At 44.0% G+C, this 19,571-nt stretch overlaps 1 protein-coding gene across 1 annotated transcript; it reads right to left on the bottom strand.

The window, feature by feature from the left end:
• Positions 1-801: 801 nt before the first annotated feature.
• LOC108785516 (phospholipase A2 inhibitor and Ly6/PLAUR domain-containing protein-like) lies at positions 802-14,689 on the bottom strand. The gene is made up of 7 exons (XM_018554601.1): positions 14,457-14,689; positions 10,993-11,109; positions 7,981-8,130; positions 4,017-4,160; positions 3,362-3,387; positions 1,291-1,335; positions 802-840 (listed from the first exon to the last, which is right to left on the bottom strand). Exons 1-7 carry the CDS (start codon positions 14,626-14,628, stop codon positions 802-804), a joined length of 693 nt encoding a protein of 230 aa, XP_018410103.1. The 5' UTR covers positions 14,629-14,689.
• Between the last annotated feature and the right edge of the window lie 4,882 nt (positions 14,690-19,571).

Below are 19,571 nucleotides of genomic sequence, written 5' to 3' on the forward strand. Positions count from 1 at the left end.
GTGGATAGGAAAGTGCAGCCTAAAACTGCTGGTTTATGGAAAGTAATTATGTATGTAGATCATGGGGCCAATAGGCACCAATGCTAAGCATTGGATGAAACAGTCTGGTGGCCGGCAGTTGCACATTCTCTTCTGGATTCCCATCAATTTGAGTACATTGAGGACATATCCACAGTTTCTTAACTCTTAACACACTTCTTCTTAACTCAAGATATATGAATAGTTATTTCAGTGGATTAAGGTCCATCATACCTACTGTTCTAATATTTTACACCTGACCTGTGTTCCAAATATCTCAATTTTGCTGCCATTTGTTACATCTCCCAGTCTCAGGCCATGTCCTCTGGTTCATCACGGTCTCATCTAGAAACCCCATTCTGATTGTGTACAGTAAAAAAATAGTAGGGGTTCTGAACACTAAGACTTCTGCCAGTAAACATTTTTTTTTCCTTTTTATTTAAGTCCCATTCCGTATTTGGAGAGGGTCTAAACCCTTTGTCAGGTTCCTATTACTAGCTGTGTCTTGCTGCCTCAGTAACAACTTATTTCTTGCCCTGCTGTTGTAGATGGGAAGTAAGGTGCAATCTTCCCAGTGAAGTCATGGATAGGTATAAAAACATGACAAAGTTAAACGTTGTAGCTGGGATTGAATTTTAATGTACACTCAATGTCAACATGACCGAGGGGCACACTCTACCCTCTGAGCAATGTGAACCTGGGTTCCGGCACCAACCTCTCTCTACCACCCATTGCAATCACACCCACAATAGTAGGAACATGTGAGGGCTGTAGAGTACATAATTATGCCACAAAGCTATAGTCCAGTTCCAGATCCTGACCCTGCTTGTGATGAACCATATAAAGCGTAGATTAAAGGTAAAGTGAATTCATTCTTCCAGAACAGTTTTAGCAGGTCATCAGTTCACGTTATTTGTTGCTTGGAGCTGCTTCTTTAGGTACAAAACACGGTAAATATGTCTCTCTGTCCCTCTAATATCCATTTCCAAAATAAATAAATATTGCATTTGTCAATTGTTCATATTCCAACATTGAATTATGGAGATATACAGAAACCTAGAACTGCTCATCAGCAAAGTTCAGCAGGCAGAACCATACTAAGTCTTGGAGATCTCCTTCATGATGAGATGCACCACCAAACTAGTGCTCTTAGTAATAGGAGTACGACTGGCATGCCATAGGCAAGACGGCTAGCACTATTGTAACAGGACCTCTTTGTTTCAAAGCTGATGCCATCTGCTGATACATAACTCTTCTCTGTGACACACATACTCTGCGAGGCACACCCACCAAGGTAAAGAGTGTGTGTTGTAGAACCTGAAAAATAGAAATAGGAATTAAGCCGCTATGGTGATGGCCAAGAAAGATCCAACGAGGAGACTCCACAATTAAGCACATTTTGATTCTTCTGAATATATGCATGTAGATCAGTCTGTAAAAATCCTGGGCCTCATTTATCAATGTATATATTCTTTACGCTGTGTTGGAGATATAAAAATCAGCTCCTATGTGTTTAGGAATCAAAGATATTATGGTAACTTCATACCGTGGCGTAACTATAGGCATAGCAGCCCAGGCGGCTGCTCTGGGGCCTGGGCGTGGAAAGGGGCCCCATTAGGTTGTTGAGACAAATTATGTCAAACTGAATGGTAGCTTGCAGTGTCAAGCTGCGGTAAACAAAGCTAGCAGGGTCTTGTCCTGTATTAAGAAGGGGATGTATTGCACGGACAAGTCTATAATTGTGCCTTGATATAGATCGTTGGTTCGGCTTCATCTGGAGTACGCGGTCCAGTTTTGGTCGCCGGTACTGAGAAGGGATGTCCTTGAACTGGAGAGAGTCCAGCGGAGGGTAACAAAACTAATTAGGGGAATGGAGGACCAGAGCTATGAGACAAGGCTTCTGACCTTAAACATGTTTACGCTGGAATTAAGGAGATTAAGGGGGGATATGATTTTCATGTACAAGATGTTCAATGGTGACAGCAACATCGGCAACAAACTGTTTGAGATTAACTCCATTACAAAGACTAGAGGCCACCACCTAAAGTTGGTGGAGAAAAAATTCCAGCACAATGGGCGAAGAGGGTTCTTTACAGTAAGAGCGGTTAAGGTCTGGAACTCACTGCCATCGGCAGTGATTTCAGCCAAGAGTGTAGATTTGTTCAAGAAACGTTTGGACAATTTCTTGAGGGACCGTAATATCCAGGGATACCAGTATCCCTAAGAATGAGATGATGCGTGGACCTATATGGGTTGGACTTGATGGACGTATGTCTTTATTCAATCCCAAATACTATGTAACTATGTAACATGTGAAGATAACACAGTACTGTATCATTAACGGTTGGAGTGGTTGATGATAACCCTAATCCTTTGTAAAGTCTACAGTGTAGTTGCACTGAGGAGTGTTTTGGATCTTTGTGTTAGTCACAGTTTATAGAGAGGTCATTTGGAGGACCCCCATCACATTTTTGCTATGGAGCCCCGTCATCTGTAGTTACAACCCTGGGTTCATAGTTTGTATATTTTATATTTTGGTCAATTTGCATGCATATACTCCAGAGAATGATAAGAATACAATTTTCCAGGGGCAAAAATAATGGCTGTGCCCTTGCACTGGGGCCATAAAAAGGCATAGGGGTTGGAGGGGGCCCGTTTTAAACTTTGCCCTAAGGCATTATGGGTCATGGCTGCTGTTCCCTTTTTTAAAGTGTATTTTAACTCAAAACCTACAAAATATAATATATTACACCTTTCCAGTCTTTGGATGCAGTAGTTGCGTTCATTTTCTTTTTTTTGTAACTTTTTTCACATTTTCTTTTAACTTAGGCCTTGTTCACACCAAATGCAGACCAGATCCGGTCAGGTTTCTGCACACGCAGTGTGGTGGGTTGTGCCGCGTTTTAGACGCGTTTTGGATGCGTTTTTGATGCGTTTAGGGCCGGTTTTGGTAAAAAAAAATAAAAAAAATTTAAGTTTAACATGGACTTTCACGCACTTGCATGCGTTATTTTGCGTTTTAGATGTGTTTTTGATGCGTTTCAGACCAGATCCAGAGCAGTTAAAATAGGGCTTGCCGCATTTTTTTCATCCGGTCTGGATCTGGTCTGGATCCGCACGCTGCGATGTGAACTGGAGGTCAAAATACCATAGGAATACATTGGACGCAGTTTTGATCCGGTCTGCACCTGCTCTGGTCCGGATCTGCTCCGCGCTTCGTGTGAACAAGCCCTTACTTCCTGTCTAAGAATGACAACTCTCACTCAATGTACTATATCTGTGGACGAGCAGCATTTTCACGCAAGGACACTGAGTATGTTAGAAAACCTCACCCTCCCCTTACCTCCACAACATAAGGATGGAGGTGTTCTGTAGTTGACAGAAGAGAAAGAAGGGCGGTCAAGCCCTCTTACCTGTCTGCCCCATCCTATGTCCGCCTTCTTCTCCTCCACGATCGCTGATGGGCCCCGCCTCCTTTTCACCCAACCTCATAGTTCGAGCAGACGTGTGACAATGAAACTGTCATGCGTCGGCTCAATAGATCGGGAAGTGAGCGAACACATACCGTCGCTCGCTCACTTCTCCATCATGTCCCTGCGGAGAGCCGTGACTGACACTCACGGCACCCTGCGGGGATTCCCCGCTCCGATCCTCCAGCGCTGACTGGCAGAACGGACGGGGAGGGTACAGCTGGCTCTGCCTCTAGATCTAGATCTGTCAATCATGCAGCTAGGTGGTTCTCGACAGTAATGTTGGGATCCGCCCCGGCTGTGGCGGTCTCAGTATACCACGAGCTGTAGCTCGCAATATACTGAGCTTTGGAGGACGCTAGTTTAAGTCCTACAGTGACCCTTAGGAGAACTATGGAAAAAAACTCTTACCCCATAGTTCTCCTTTAACAGCACAAAAGAGAGCAAATAAAACACAATTATTGTTAGGGGTTACCGGTATATGCACTTTAATTATGCCAACTTACGGCTTTGGTAAAGACTGCTTACCTAGTGTGGTAGTCGCCGAGTATCGAACACAACGGTTTTGATCTCCGGTGCATACTGAAATATTCTTAATATCGCAAGGTTCCATCGTTGTGTCAACATAAGCAGGGCAGAATAAGTTGTTCAAGGTGAGGTTTACTATGGGCACTAAATGAGAAAAAACATTTTATTATATTTTCAGAAGAAACTTTTAAAGAACATGTATCATTATTGCAACAGTGGAACTGGACATTGCTTATTATACACTGAGTGGCCAGATTATTATGACCACCTGACGTTTGCAGGCAAATTAGCTATAATTTTGCGCTGAAGTTGCTAGAGGGCCAGACCATTATAAATAGGGAAGCAGGTTGTTTACCACGACAGTAGAAGTGATTTGTTTATGAAGATACGTGTAAACAACGCGATTTAACAGCCTTTGAACGTGGGATGATTGTTGGCGCTTGGAGCCATGGAGCGAGTATCAGCAAAACAGCAGAATTCGTTAAATGTTCAAGAGCAGCTGCTGTTAAAGTGTTTAAAGACTGGACTGTCAGACGAAAATCTGGGTCAGAACGTGCGAATTGTGGCCGTCAGCGACTAGTCAATGTTAGGGCAGAACGGAGAGTGGCAAGACTGGTACAAGACAAAAAAAGGGCAACAGTGCAGTGTCAGATTCTTCGCATCCCCTTTCAACATCTCGTGGAGTCACGAGGCGGCCCAACTAAGTCATCTCGTGGTCCAACGAAGTACTGATGGGGTGGTCATAATAATCTGGCCACTCAGTGTATTATTATAGCATGACTAAAACCCAGTCATTTTGAAAGATCTCACTAAGCAAACTGCAATGGCCTTAGTAGCTGCAGAATTAAAGCAGGTAATAACATTTCTAAAAGCTTTGCAATCTGAAGAGATGTAGACATTCATGTAAGTTCCTTTTTTTTTCTTTTAGCTTTGGATGGAACATGGATACATTCAGTCACCTGCCAGGTTTTTTGTCTGTCTATTGGGGATTTTTCCATTCACTTCCTGCCCAGGACACACAGCAGGAAGTAAGTGGAGCAAGGGAATATCTCTTCTTATTTTGTATTTTTTATTTTATCCAGTCTTCCACTTTGTACCTGGGACATACAGTAAGCGGAGGCTCACCTAGTATTATGGAGGGAAAAGCTGTCAACTTCGAGTCTGAAGCTGACAGCTTTTTCTTCATTCAGATCGGCTTCTAACAGGTTACAGAGCATGGAAATCCTCCCCGCTGTGTGACCTGTCATGGACAGAGAGCTGCCTGTTAATTACAGGCGGCGCTGCATCCAGCTTCTGACAGGTAGTTAGGTTACACAGCAGCGGACCTCCCCACTGCTTGTGTAACCTAACTAGTGAGGCAAGAGCTGTCACAGGCTCTACTCTGTGTTAGAGGCGTGAGCTCTGTGGATGGTGTGGACCAATGGCAAAATGCCATTGGTCCAAGCTGTCCAGTCAGAAAAAAAACCCACTGAGGCAATCGATCTCGATGCCTCAGCAGTAACGAGCAAGTGAGGGACAGGGAGGCTCCTCCCTGTCTCCTCCCTTACATTCGCTGTGGCTTCGTAGGGATGGGGGGTGGCTTCGGCTGGACATAGGTGGGGCTGGGCGTGCTGGGGGCGGGGCTGGGGAATGCCTCACCAGAAGGCAAAGGTACCGCACGTTACTGCTTTGTACTAATATAATTTTGCACTCGGTGCACTGTTACCTCGCCTCATAATATGAGAACTTTTGATACCCCTGATGAAGCCGTGAAAACAAGGTGAAACATGGTGAGTTTGGGTTTTATGGAGAAAAGAAATTATGAATTTTTTTGTTAAAAGGAGGTTCTACAGAGAATCTCGTAAAGAAAGATCAGCAAAAAAAAAAAAAAAACTATGATGAAAAACAGAAAGTGAACCAGAAAGAACAGATACGATCTGGGGGGTTTACAGAAAGGAAAAACAAAGATGATAATTGGTATCTCTTTATAAATAGTTATGGAGATGCACAGTTCTTTCCCATACCTTTCTGTATCACATACAATTGCCACCAGGGCTACTAACAAAGCATCTTCAAAGCATGAACAAAAATAAGAATTTCTCAAGGGTTTTCACATTTCCATTTTCTATCCGCCCACCCCCCATTCTGTGACTACAATCTCAATACAAATTAGTAAACTAAATGTGTGATTGTAGTCCATCACGGGAGCGAGCTTGTGACGGTGACTACTACAATTCACATATTCCCCCCCCTCCCCTCTCCAATCCTCCAGCGCTGGCTGGCAGGAACGAACGGGGGAGGGTACAGCTGGCTCTGCCTCTAGATAGGCAGAGCCAGCTGTCACTCACGAAACGGGGTGGATCCAGACAACAATGTCGGGATCCGTCCCGGCTGCGGCGGTCTCAGTATACCGCGAGCTGTAGCTTGCGGTATACTGAGCTTTGGGTCACGGGAGGACGCTAGTTTATGTCGTCCCATGACCCTTAGGAGAACTATGGGGAAAAACACTTACCCCATAGTTCTCCTTTAAGTAACACCCATATTAAAATGTTTTGTACTGTATGTTGGATATTTTACATGTAGAATTTTATTGCGGCCTGAGTCCCAGCTGAGAAGACTCATTTTGTCCTGGTAAAGATTGTTAACTAGATGAAAGGTGGTAGAAAACCCAAAATGTTATAGTTGTGGTCAAAGCCCCACTGATACGTACCCAGGAATCGAGATGATGGACCTGCCTACAATGACCTGAGGTGTGCCGTGGTCATTATGGTCAGTATGCAAAATAAGGGGGCATACTCAAGAGTAAAAGGTAACTGAAAAAGGGGGTGAGGCGGGTGGGATGCCGCCCACAAGCCGACAGGTGAGAGTGGGAGACGGAGTAGTTTAAATGTGTGGGGCTCCTCCCACAAATCCGGCTAATTAATTAGCCTACCACTTGTCACCAGAATAGAGGCAGAGTAAATAATCTTCCATTGAGAACATCTGTTCTTGTTACAGCTGTCTAAGGGGGCCATTCCCCTATGAGATGGAGATTATGTTTTTACTTCCTGTTCTGTGACACTGGCCAGAAGTAAAAGGAAGTATCCCCAGTTTAACGCATAAGCAGAAAGAAAAATACAGAGGTTTTCACTAGGGATGCACAGATACTGTGGTGTCACAAGGGTGGGGGGTGCGGCCCTCACCTGGGTGACACCATTGCAGGGGTGACACCAAAATGACTGACAGTCATTTTGGTGTCAACCCCCCTAAAAAGTCGGGCACTCGATCATGGACCGAGAGCCCGATAGTGTCAGGAGAGAGGAGGGGACCCAGCGGCATACCTCATCACGCCGGGTGAACGTCCCCTCCTCTCTCTGCCGGCGTCCATCAGCAAGATGGCCAGCGCATCCGCGATGACGACACGGCAGCGTTTCCCCCGGTCTGGAGACCAAGTTACACCCGGCCTCGGGACGCCCCTGCAGAGATACCAAGTACAAGTACAGATACTTTTCCAGCTACTAGACTAGAGAAACACGCTAAAGTTAGGAGGCAGCTGTGATTTTTAAGGAGCATTGGCTACGGGGCCCCTGGGATTTCCACCGATTTGCACCGATACCATTTTTCCAGACTAAATACAAGTACCGATACTTGTCCTCACAGATACTACTAGTACTACTCATAGATACTACTACAGAAGGTACTGATACCTTTTTGTTTAGTGTCATGTGACAGTTTTTCTAAAACAATACTGACTAATGATTTCAGGACAGTGGTGGGGTGCCAGGGCCCAGTCCCAGCTGCAACCGCTGCAACCCTGGTAGTTCTCGTGAAAATGACAAGTATCGGCACTGGTATCTGAACTGGTATCTGAACATCCCTAGTTTTTACTATTCCCCATTCGAGACAAAAAAAAAGTTTTGATTTTAGAAATACTATAACAAAATGTAAGTGTATAAATCAAATATTTTTGAGCATTAAAAACTAACATAGAATAAAAATAACTTACAGGTTGGTAGAACATTATTACAGCTGTCATTGAAGCAGCATGATGTTGCAAATGATGTTTCTGCGTATAGGCCGGTCACCCTTCCGTTATTGAAACACTCAGATAAATCCACACAGGACTTCATTTGGAAATAGCTCGTCCAGCGGAATCCTATTAAAAAAAAAAAAAAGAAAAGTCATAAACAAGTAAAAAAAAATGTAAATTGTTTATTTGCATCATAAAAGGCATTTCTAATGGGGACATTTAAAGTGGAGAGCACATATCACGGCCACACTTCAACCTGCATTTTAATGCGCAGTGGAGTTCTCCGAGAACTCTGAAACTGGACCAGAGGATGGTCAGATGTCTTTATCAGTTCACATGGCTGGGTTCTCCTCCAATTTTTCTTTTATCTACACTTCTGTTGAGAAGAATAGTGCTTCATGGGCTTCAAATCCCCGCTGTTCATTATCAATGGACCCTCTAAGGTTGTATTTAAATACCAAGCAATGTGTCAATATGGCTATAAAAAATGTACACAGTGATATACTAGGTGCTTTAAAAATGTGCATTATTATTATTATAAAGGATTTATATAGCGCCAACAGTTTGCGCAGCGCTTTACAATATAAGGAAGACATTACAATCACAATACAATTCAAGACAAGATGGTAAGGAGAGCCCTGGCCGTGAGGGCTTAGTCAGCTCAGTGCCCAAAGCCAGCAGAGTGCAAAGAAAATATAATAAAATTAATAAAAAAGAGACCGGTTATGTAAAATGTCAAAGTCACATGACTGACTCTCCTCCAATCACTGAGCCCTCTTTGCTATGATAAGCAGAGAGACAGCCTGGGCTATAAAAGACATGCCACCTTGTGCATAGACCTGCAGTGTATACGTTATAAATGAGCCACTCTGTGCCTCACAGACTCACTGCTGCTTTATAAATGGCCCCTCTAGAGTTGTATCAACATACCGAGCTATGGAGTTGATTTACTAAATACAAATAGACTGTTCACTTTTCATGGGAATTTTCCCTCAGCTTAGTGAATGTGAATTCACTTGCAAAGAATACCCAATCACAAGCATTGAGCTCTTATAGGTATATTAAGCATCAGAGATTGTTGATCCAGGGAATATCCGATTGCCTTATAGGATCAGGAAGGAATTTTTTTCCCCTGTTGGAGCAAATTGAACCGTGCTTTATAGGGGTTTTTTTTGCCTTCCTCTGGATCAACAGCGGGTAATTGTGGGCATAGCGTTCTATTTAGGCTTTTTGTTTTTTTCATATCTCTATAGGTTGAACTCAATGGACTTGTGTTTTTTTTCAACCAGACTGACTATGTAAGAAAGGAAAATTACAAAAAACAATATTTTTTCTTGCATGTGATTGGGTGATGGAAGTCACCTCATTCACTAAGCAAAGGGGAAAATTCCTTGCAAATTGAACAGCCGATTTGCCTATAGTAAATCAACCCCAATGTGTCTCTTAGGGGTCTATTCACAAAGCTGCCGAGGGCAGCCGAGTGAATGACTGATCAGAAGTGAAGTGAGCCGAACACCGTTCGGCTATTCACTTCAGGCTGGTACGGCTGATTTCAGCCGTATATCAGCTGAAATCAGCCGTACATCGGCTTGCTTCACCAGATCCTTCGGCAGCTTTGTGAATAGACCCCTTAGGCTCTGTTTACACCTAAACGTTTCGTCTCTCAAAGGGAAGTACGACAAAACGCTCACAACAAGGAATATCATTCAATTCTATGGCCGCTGTTCATGACTGAGCATTTTGTGACAAGCAGAAAAACCTATCGCTGGAAAAAGTACATGATCTACGTTTTGGCAGATTACAGCGCTTTTTGGTCCCATAGACTTGAATGGAAGACGTTGTGCGACAAATCACTCAGGTGTGAACAGAGCCTTTTGACCCAACCGCTAACAGTGAGAACCTTACACTATTATAGGCACCACACATACGACCGCAGGTATGTTATTTAGTAAAGTTCAAAAAAATATCCAATCGTCCAACCCGTGACCATATGAAGAAACTTGAAATGCCATCAGTCCGAAAGAATCAGTTTTTTGGAATATTTCTAGGCAATACATTTTTGTCATCCAGTTTCTCATGTGTCCGGTCAATCCCTTACAGGAGGATCCTAACGCACTCCTTACTGGTATGTGCCTTGCTGTGGGTGCTGTAGTCAGGCCTGGATTCCCCACAAGGCCACCGAGGCCAGGCCTCGGAACGGCAGCGATGTGGAATCTCCTGACGCCCGGAACATGTAGTTCCGGGCGCCAAGTTATTTTCTACATTTAGCCCTGGTTTGGGAAAGCAGGGCTAAATGTAGTGGGAAAAAGCTTGTTCGTTCTGTGTCACCTCTCTCCTCGCTCCGCCGCCGAGTGTCTCACACTGGCTGCCGATGTGGTGAGCAGAGCAGCAGGGTTAAAAGTAACCCTGCCGATCCTTGTATACAACGAGAGGGGAGAGCAGTCTTCCCCTCTGTTCTATCACAGGAGTTCCAGCACAGTGCTGTGCTAGAACTCCTGTCTTGGAGGTGACATGGTCAATAAAGAGAACCTGTCACCTCCAAATGCTATTACACAGGGGTTGTTAGCTCCTGTGTGATAGCAATAAAGTTAAGTGAAAAAAAAAATTAAATTGTTGAACTTGGCCTTGGGGCAGCAGGGAGAGTAAATCCGGCCCTGGCTGTAGTGACTGCGGAGGGCGCCGCAAACTACAATGACACAGCTAAATTTTTTCCTGCCTCAAATCTCAGTGCGGTGCATTTTATATGCGCTTTAAAGGCCTTTTATCAGCATTACTATTTATCCCTGTGTAAAATGAATTATGAACAGAAACCCCAGCAAAGACACAGTGAGTAGAATTTTTTCTAATGCATCACCTTTAACGTGCACCAAAATGAGGAGGTTTGATTGAAGCCATATACAAATGTAGCTTGCAAGAACGCCGTGTAATTATAGGTGGACGGCAGACATACAGCTCTGGGTAGTACAAAGCAAATGAAGGGGTTCTTACCTCTGTTCCGGATCAGAGTACTCCCGCATGCACTCAAAGAGGCTGGGCATTCTATGATGGCGCCATAGCAGTTTGTATCAGTGTAACTGCTACACTGTATACATCTCAGTGCCTGACCTAAAGAAGAAAATATACAATTGTGAAGTTGTTGGCAAGCAAATACAATAATAGGAAACACACACACACACACACACACACACACACACACGTACGTACGTAAGTATGTATGTAGATATACTTGTATCCACCTGAGAAAAAGCAACTTCACAGATGCAAAGAGAGGCCTGTACACAAAGCTTACGCAGGATTCCTCGGGGAAAGGAATGCAACCAGATTAGCAATATACATAGAAGCTTCCCCGGGGGCAGAAAACTTGCCTGACAAGTTGATGTTATGCAAGTAAAATACACAACTTAGCAGAGAAGATATCACACAGTCAAGTACAGAGATAGATAGATAGATAGATAGATAGATAGATAGATAGATAGATAGATAGATAGATAGATAGATAGATGGATATATAGATAATAGATAGATAGATAGATAGATAATAGATAAATAGATAGATAGATAGATAGATAGATAGATAGATAGATAGATAGATATTAGACAGATAGATATTAGACAGATAGATATTAGATAGATAGATAGATATTAGATAGCTAGCTAGCTAGCTAGATATTAGATAGATAGATAGATAGATAATAGATAGATAGATAGATAGATAGATAGATAGATAGATAGATAGATAGATAGATAGATGTATAGATAGATAGATACATAGATAGATATTAGATAGATAGATAGATAGATAGATAGATAGATAGATAGATAGATAGATAGATAGATAGAGGGTATACAGATGACCCATGGGACCAAAGGTTGCCTTGGGCAGTTCCAAGATCTACAAGTAGATGGGTTTACCATACTCTTGGTGAATGTTGAACACCCCCTTGAGATATTTTATCATTCACAGCTTATCAAAAGACAAACATTAAACAAGGTTTCATTAAATGGTATATTATTAAAATAACAACAACCAAACAACAAAGAATTAAACAGCAATGCACACACAACCACACAATAATAATCAACCACCAAACAACCAACCACCATACAACTAGTGATTAGCCGAGCAGGTCAGAGTTCGGTTCGAATTCGAACTTTAGAACATCCAAAAAGTTCTAATTTTAACTTGAACTCAATGCAAGTCTATGGGGGTAGAACTTTCAAAAACAATTGTCCCCTTTAAGAGGGCTTATATGCAAGTTATTGGCCATAAAAGGTGTATGGGGGATCCGGGTACTGCCCTGGGGGACAGGAATCAATAAAAAAACAAAACGTTAAAAAGATACCGTTTTAAAAGGAGCAGTGATTTTAACATCACATAAATGATAACAATCAAAATGAAAAATTCCTCTAAATATTGTGCCTGGGGGGTCCCCCTAACCTGCCTGTGAAGTGACGGATCTGTACGATGTATAGAACTTGTTGCAGCAAAACTGACACTTCTAAAGGAAAAAAAATGACGTTTTTAAGTGTGCAGTTCCCCCTCCCAAACAATACCAGACCCTTTAGGTCTGGTATAAATGTTAAGAGAGACCCCATTGGGTTCACTCCAAAAGTCATATCAGACCCTTAATGTCTGGTAGGAATATTTAGGAGGGACACCGTGTAAAAAAAATAAAAAGGGTGGGGTTCCCCCTCAAAGTCATACCAGGCCCTTAAGGTCTAGTAGGGATTTTAAGCAGGAACCCCACCCCCAAAAATGGGGGAAGAAAACATGGGGTCCCCCCTAAAATTCCATACCAGACCCTTAAACCGAGCACTAGTAAGGGGTACTTGTACCCCTACTCATTCGTCAAAGGGTCACAAAAATTGAAATTAAAAAAAAGAAACCTTTAATTGAAAAAAAACCAAAGGATTTTGACAAGTCCGTTTTTGTTAACCCCCCCGCACCTCCCCCCAAAAAATGGATCCACCGACATAATCCAGGGTCAATCACGACGTCCAGCGTTGTCGAAGACTCGACAAAATAAAAAATAAAACAATAAAAAATAAATAGAAATAATAATTTAAAAAAAACAGACGACCGCCATCCCGCCCACTATCGACGAACACCCGCCACATAATGGCATTTTGACAGATGGCAGCAAAACATAAACAATTGGGCGGAGCTTGCGGTGACAGCTAGCTCCGCCCAACTGTGTACAGTTTCACGTCATCAGACAGGTGAGCCATGATTGGGCAAAGTGGTCAGGTGCAAGCCTTTAGCCAATTAGGGCTTCACAAGGCGCATTGCCTTGTTGGGCGTTCAGCGGTCGAACAGACTGCCGTATGCCCTTATCGTTTGTGTGTTCGGCAAGCACGCGAACTAGCGATGTTCGAGTCGATTTCACGTTTGACTTGAACATCCAGCCCAACTCTACATACAACCAACCACCAAACAACCAGCACCAAACAACCAACCATCCACCAAATACCCAACACCCATGCAACCAATCACCAAACAACCACCTAACAACCAACCACCAAACAATCAACTACCAAACAACCAACTACCAAACAAACAACTACAAAACAACCACCAAACAACCAGTCACCAAACAATTAACCACCAAACAACCAACCATCAAACAACCAACCATCAAACAACCAACCACCAAACAACCAACTACCAACCAACCAACCAACCAACCAACCACCATACAACCAACCAACTACCAAACAACCAACCATCAAACAACCAACTACCAAACAACCAACACCAAACCATCAAACAACCAACTACCAAACAACCAACCATCCACCAAATACCCAACACCCATGCAACCAATCACCAAAAAACCAACCACTAAGCAAACAGCCAACCACCAAACAACCAACTATCAAACAACCAACCATCAAACAGCAATGCACGAAACAACAATCTACAACCAAACAACAATTAAACACCAAACACTCAACCACCAAGCAAGAGCAAACAATGTAACCTAAACAACAACCGGTACCAACCAACCAACAACCAGATTACAATAAAAATAGCCCAGGCCAATTTGATTTTGTTTTGAATTGAGAAGGGAACGGTTATAACCTCTGTCTGCTCTTCAATGCTGTGTCCCTGTTGAGGAGATCCCCACTTCTTGTGTTAAGCTCCCACACACATTATAATCTTACTGTACAATCTCCTTTAGATCTACCAACAATTATATAGTGTGAGGGCCTGTCTGGTTGGATAGAGCTTGATTGGAAAGTTTAGGTAGACCCTCATATTACATTGTTTTGGCAAATCTAAAGTTGATCGTACAAAATTGAAATGTGTATGGTGACCTTTACACCCATTGAGGGGAAATCTCTGGAGTGAGGATCCAGGCAGAACTTAAAACAGAAGTTCTATCCTTTCCCCAATCTATCCAAAACCGAAGTAATAAAAAATAAACATTCTGATATAATAAAACACTCACCTGTACCCATAAGGACAGAGATCCCTACAATTAAACCCACGATTAGTCTCATCTTGACTCTCATAGTGGATGGCTCAGCTCGTGCAGTGTGTGTCGGGGAGGACAATGAGGTCAGAATACTGTTGATGAGTTGTTTTATTATGATCAGCCTGAAGGTGTGGATCTGCGGCATTGGTGATTGTGTAGGAATGAGGTAAATGTGGAGAAAGCAGATTTTCAAGGTGTGTAGAGAGATGAACTATTACTGTCTGTCACATTCCATATCCGTGAGCAGGACGTACAAGCCGATATGGGGAGTTTAACAGCTTAATTGCCAGACGTTTGACACACCTGTAAAGGTAGACTAGAAAATGATACAAGTAAAGTAGATATGAACCCAGTCACTGCTAATTTAAATTCAAAGGCCATTTTCAATATGGTTTTTTTTTTCTGCAGCTTTCATTACAATATTATCTGGTGATCCTGCCATTGTGGTCCTTTTTTGGTCCTTGCTATTAGCAACCTGTGACACTCGGTCCGGTGTTCCGCCCAGCTGACTTATGTCACTGGTAGCTGAGTGGGATGCTCTATCTGGCGTCCCACCCAGCTTCTGGCAACCAGTGACATCAGCGAGCTTGGCGGAACACAGGACCGAGCGTCACAGGTTGCTAAGAGCAAGGACTGAACAAGGACCACAATGGCAGGATCACCAGACTGGAGCCAGAGGTACCGTGCACCACCAGCACCCACTACCCCATCCCTACCCTCTGGTAATTTGCACCACCAGCGCTCCCCTTTACCAACTCCACCCGGGAACATGCACAACCTGCCCCCCCCAGCCTCAGGTGGCGAAAAGTGTAGGGACAGCCCTGGTGACAACACTCTCTTCCTGTTTCCTAATTGTTCCCCTACTATGTCAATCTTAAACAAGGAATTCCCCTCCTTTAGCTGCACACATGAAAGGGGCAGGATGCAGTGATGAAATTGACCTTCTATGGCTACATGGCCATATTAGGTAAATAACATTTACCTAATCGGCCAGGTGGCCATAAATGGTCAATTAAATCAGCACAAGAACCCCACCCCTTTCTTTATGATCAGCTAGGGGGCAGAAACTGCCCCAATGGGCAGCTTATTGGGTGATGCAGGTCCATGTTGCTTCGGAGAAGCTCAGGTTTAAACTGGGTTTGGTCCAAACCTGAACTAATGTCTAAGTCCCTGTTCACACCTTCGTGTTCCGTGCCAAATGCGCGCATTGACATGCATTCACGGAACGTGTCAAAAACATGCTTTACTTCTTTATAGTACCCCAAACAGAGCTGGGAAAACTTGTTTTTTCCCCGTGCATTGATGCACATTAAAAACGAGCTCAATTGTGCGGTGAAAAAATACGGTACACCTATAGCAGAATCTGTTACACGAGCTACTTTCCTGAGTTTGCCGCTCATGGGGCACCCATTGAAATCAATGGGCGACACCCGCCAAATGCGAACGTTCAGCTTTCTCCTCTAGAAAGGAGAAAAATATACAATGCATCTTTTTTTCTCCTTACAAAGGGGAAACAGTACAAAGAGGGTTCTAAAACTAGTGACCACAATGATTGGGTATCACTGTGCTCACTTGATCAGGAGCTGGTCCTCCCAGCTTCTAATCATTAGTATGAGACCAGGAGCTATCAGTGACAGCTCAAACTTGGTGCTGGGGGCACTCGATTAAGCAAGCTCTCTAGGCGCCTATTAGTGACACTACAAAAGAAAGGCCACCTTTGTGATTTCCTGTTATGTTATGCCAGCGGGTGGGTGTTTCTCTTGTACAGCAGTGGCATCACTAGGGGCTTGCAGGGGGTGCAGCCTGCACCCGGGTGAAACCATTGGAGGGGGTGACACCAAAATGACTGGCAGCCATTTTGTTGTCACCCCCTCTAAAAAGTTGTGGCACTCCGTCATGGACCGAGAGCCCAACAGTTGCTCGAGAGAGAGAGAGGAGGGGACCCGGCGGCATACCTTATCCAGCCGGGGGAACATCCCCTCCTCTCTCAGTCGGCATCCATAACCAAGATGGTCGCTGGCAGGTAACAGTGCATGATGTCATCACACGCATGTGCAATGGCGTCACACATGCATGATGACGTCACACACGTGCTCTATGACGTTGCACATTATAAATGACGTCGCGAGCATGCACGATAATGTCACAGCGGGGTGTCACCCGGTGTCTGATCCGGGTGACACCATGCCACAGGACGCCCCAGTCATGGACTGAGAGCCTGACAGCGTCAGGAGGGAGGAGGTGACCCGTCGGCATACCGGATTCTGTCGGGTGAATGTTTCCTCCTCTCTCTGCCGGTGTCCATTACTAAGATGGACGCCGGCAGACATCAATCAGATGGTCACACATGCACAATGACGTAATTGCGCATACGCAAGATGACAACACGGCGGGGTGTCACAACCTCGGGACGCCCCTGCTCGTGGGATTTGTAGTTCCACAAAAGCTGGAGTGCCGAGGTTGCCCACCCATGCTCTACACCTTTAGTATTTCTCGTTAGAGTATTATAGTAAATTCAGTGCGAGGGAAGCCATTGACAATTACTAATTAATAATTCACGAATCATTTACAAAATAAATCAATAATTCACAAAAGACGCAGAGAATGTTCGCTTGCTTTAGTAAATAAGATAAAGTTTTGTTTACTTTCTGCTACAGGATGGGAGATTTACATAGGAGACCAACGTCCTTTTTACTTATTCTTTGTCTCCAGGACATGCCAGCTGCAGGACAGTTTCACCATCTGAGGTAGATGTGAACACGTCGGGTCTTGCTACCCTAGAACTGGTGTGATGCCCAGGTGGCAGCTTCCGTCTGGAAGCAAAATGCTGTTTAATTTGCCTTCCAGCCCTGTTATCTTGCTTGCCATGTGACAGATTCCATTTAAGAGGTTATTTAATAACCAATCGGTTGTTTAATTAAGGTTTACATGGAAATGAACATGGAATAATATTTGAAAACATGACAGTAGATTGTGATTCTGAGTGCGAATCGGTTTCTATAGGAACTTTTATCTGAGCACACCTTCCTTGGCTGGGACGGCCTGTGATTGATTCCAGGGAACATGGAGACTCGTCATACGAGCTGCACCCAAGGGCGTGTAGACTGTGCGTAGTCACTACGTTTATCTCTCTGCGTCACATCAGCACAGGTTATGTCCAAGTTCTGCAAAACTTCTATTTATATCGGGAACTTAGACGTGCTGATTTACTAAAGGAGTAGAGCATGTTCACTTTGCATGGGAAATTACACATGGCTTAGTGAACGTAGTGAGAAAACACTTTGCAATGGATATCCAATCACATGCAAGGAAAAAAAACAAACAAAAAATTACATTAACACAAAATTCTTTCCATGTATAGCGCATTCATAACCATTAACCCCTTGACGACCCTTTTGCTGCCAAGGCCTTTTTTTCTTTTTGTACACACATTTATTTATTATTTATATAGCGCTGACAATTTACACAATGCACATTCACATCAGTCCCTGCCTTCAAGGAGCTTACAAGGTCCCTATATCACATGCATACATACAGGAGCCCATTAACCTTCTAGCATGTCTTTGGAGTGTGGGAGCAAAGTGGAGTACCCAGAGGAAACCCACTCAAGCACAGGGAGAACATGCAAACTCCTTGCAGATAGTGACCTGGCCGGGATTCGAACCAGGGACCCCCATTGCTAACCACTAGGCCAGTGTGCTGCCTGTGACCCTGTAGCATTAAATGGCGGCAGTTGCAAATTTGTTATGTTGCCCAATTTTAGCACAACTCTTTATCAAACACCAACATTTAGTAAAATATGCACTTAAGTTAATTTTTTTTGCCCTAAAACACAATATAATACCCATTTTTAGGTAAAATATAACAGGTTACGACGAGTAAATAGATACCTAACATGCCCAGGTTTAAAATTGTGCGCGTCTGTGAAATGGCGACCAAATTCAGAACCCCAAAAAGTCCATAGACAACACTTTAAAAGCCCCTACAGGTTATTAGTTTAGAGATACACGTAAATATTGACCCTAGAATTATTGCTTTCACTCTGGCGTGTGTGGCAATACCCAACATGTGTAGTGCAACCAACGTTTTGGTACATAGACGCACCTGGCGCGTATTTATGTAAATACGCCCATGCTCGGGGGCGGGGGACTTTAATTTTTTTTAAATTATTTTGTCATTTACTTTATTTAGTATTATTTATTAAAACTGCATTTTTATTTTCTTTTACTTTACTTTCATTGCTATCACATAGGGGGCTTGAAAGCCCCCCATGTGATAGTATATTGGCAGTGACAGATCCTCTTTAAGTGATACAGGGGGTGCAAAAGACCCCTACAGTCACCTTCCCATTTTAAATAAGCTATTGAAGTGCAGGTTGCACTTCAAGCTTATTGCTGGGCTTCAGTACCTGAGCATTGACAGCTCAGGGACCGGAAGTGATGCAATACGCATTGCTCCTGGTCGCATAGAACGGGGAGGAGATGGGTGAAAGGACGTTCGCTGCCCTCCTCCCCAGCTTCCCGTAGACATCCGAGATACCGGTTTCAGGCCTGTAAGAGGGGCAGCGGAGCCTGGGAAACACAGCGGGGGTGTCAGGCAGGGGAAGGCGGGCACTTTACCGGCCCGTAGAAGCGATCTGAAAGCACTTCAATCACTTATTGCTGGGCTTCAGTACAACAGTTCCGAGACCGGAAGTGATCCAATATGTGCTGCTCCCGGTCACATAGAACGGGGAGGAGAACTGTGAACGGACATTTGCCGCCCTCCTCCCCAGCTTCCTGCCGACACCCGAGATGCCGATTCCAGGCCCACAGGAGGGGCAGCGGAGCCTGGGAAACACAGCGGGGGTGTCAGGCAGGGGAAGGCGGGCACTTTACCGGCCCGTAGAAGCGATCTGAAAGCACTTCAATCACTTATTGCTGGGCTTCAGTACAACAGTTCCGAGACCGGAAGTGATCCAATATGTGCTGCTCCCGGTCACATAGAACGGGGAGGAGAACTGTGAACGGACATTTGCCGCCCTCCTCCCCAGCTTCCTGCCGACACCCGAGATGCCGATTCCAGGCCCACAGGAGGGGCAGCGGAGCC

Source organism: Nanorana parkeri, unplaced genomic scaffold (assembly GCF_000935625.1).
Source record: "Nanorana parkeri isolate BGI_ZX_2015 unplaced genomic scaffold, ASM93562v1 scaffold166, whole genome shotgun sequence".
Classification (NCBI taxonomy): Eukaryota; Metazoa; Chordata; class Amphibia; order Anura; family Dicroglossidae; genus Nanorana; species Nanorana parkeri.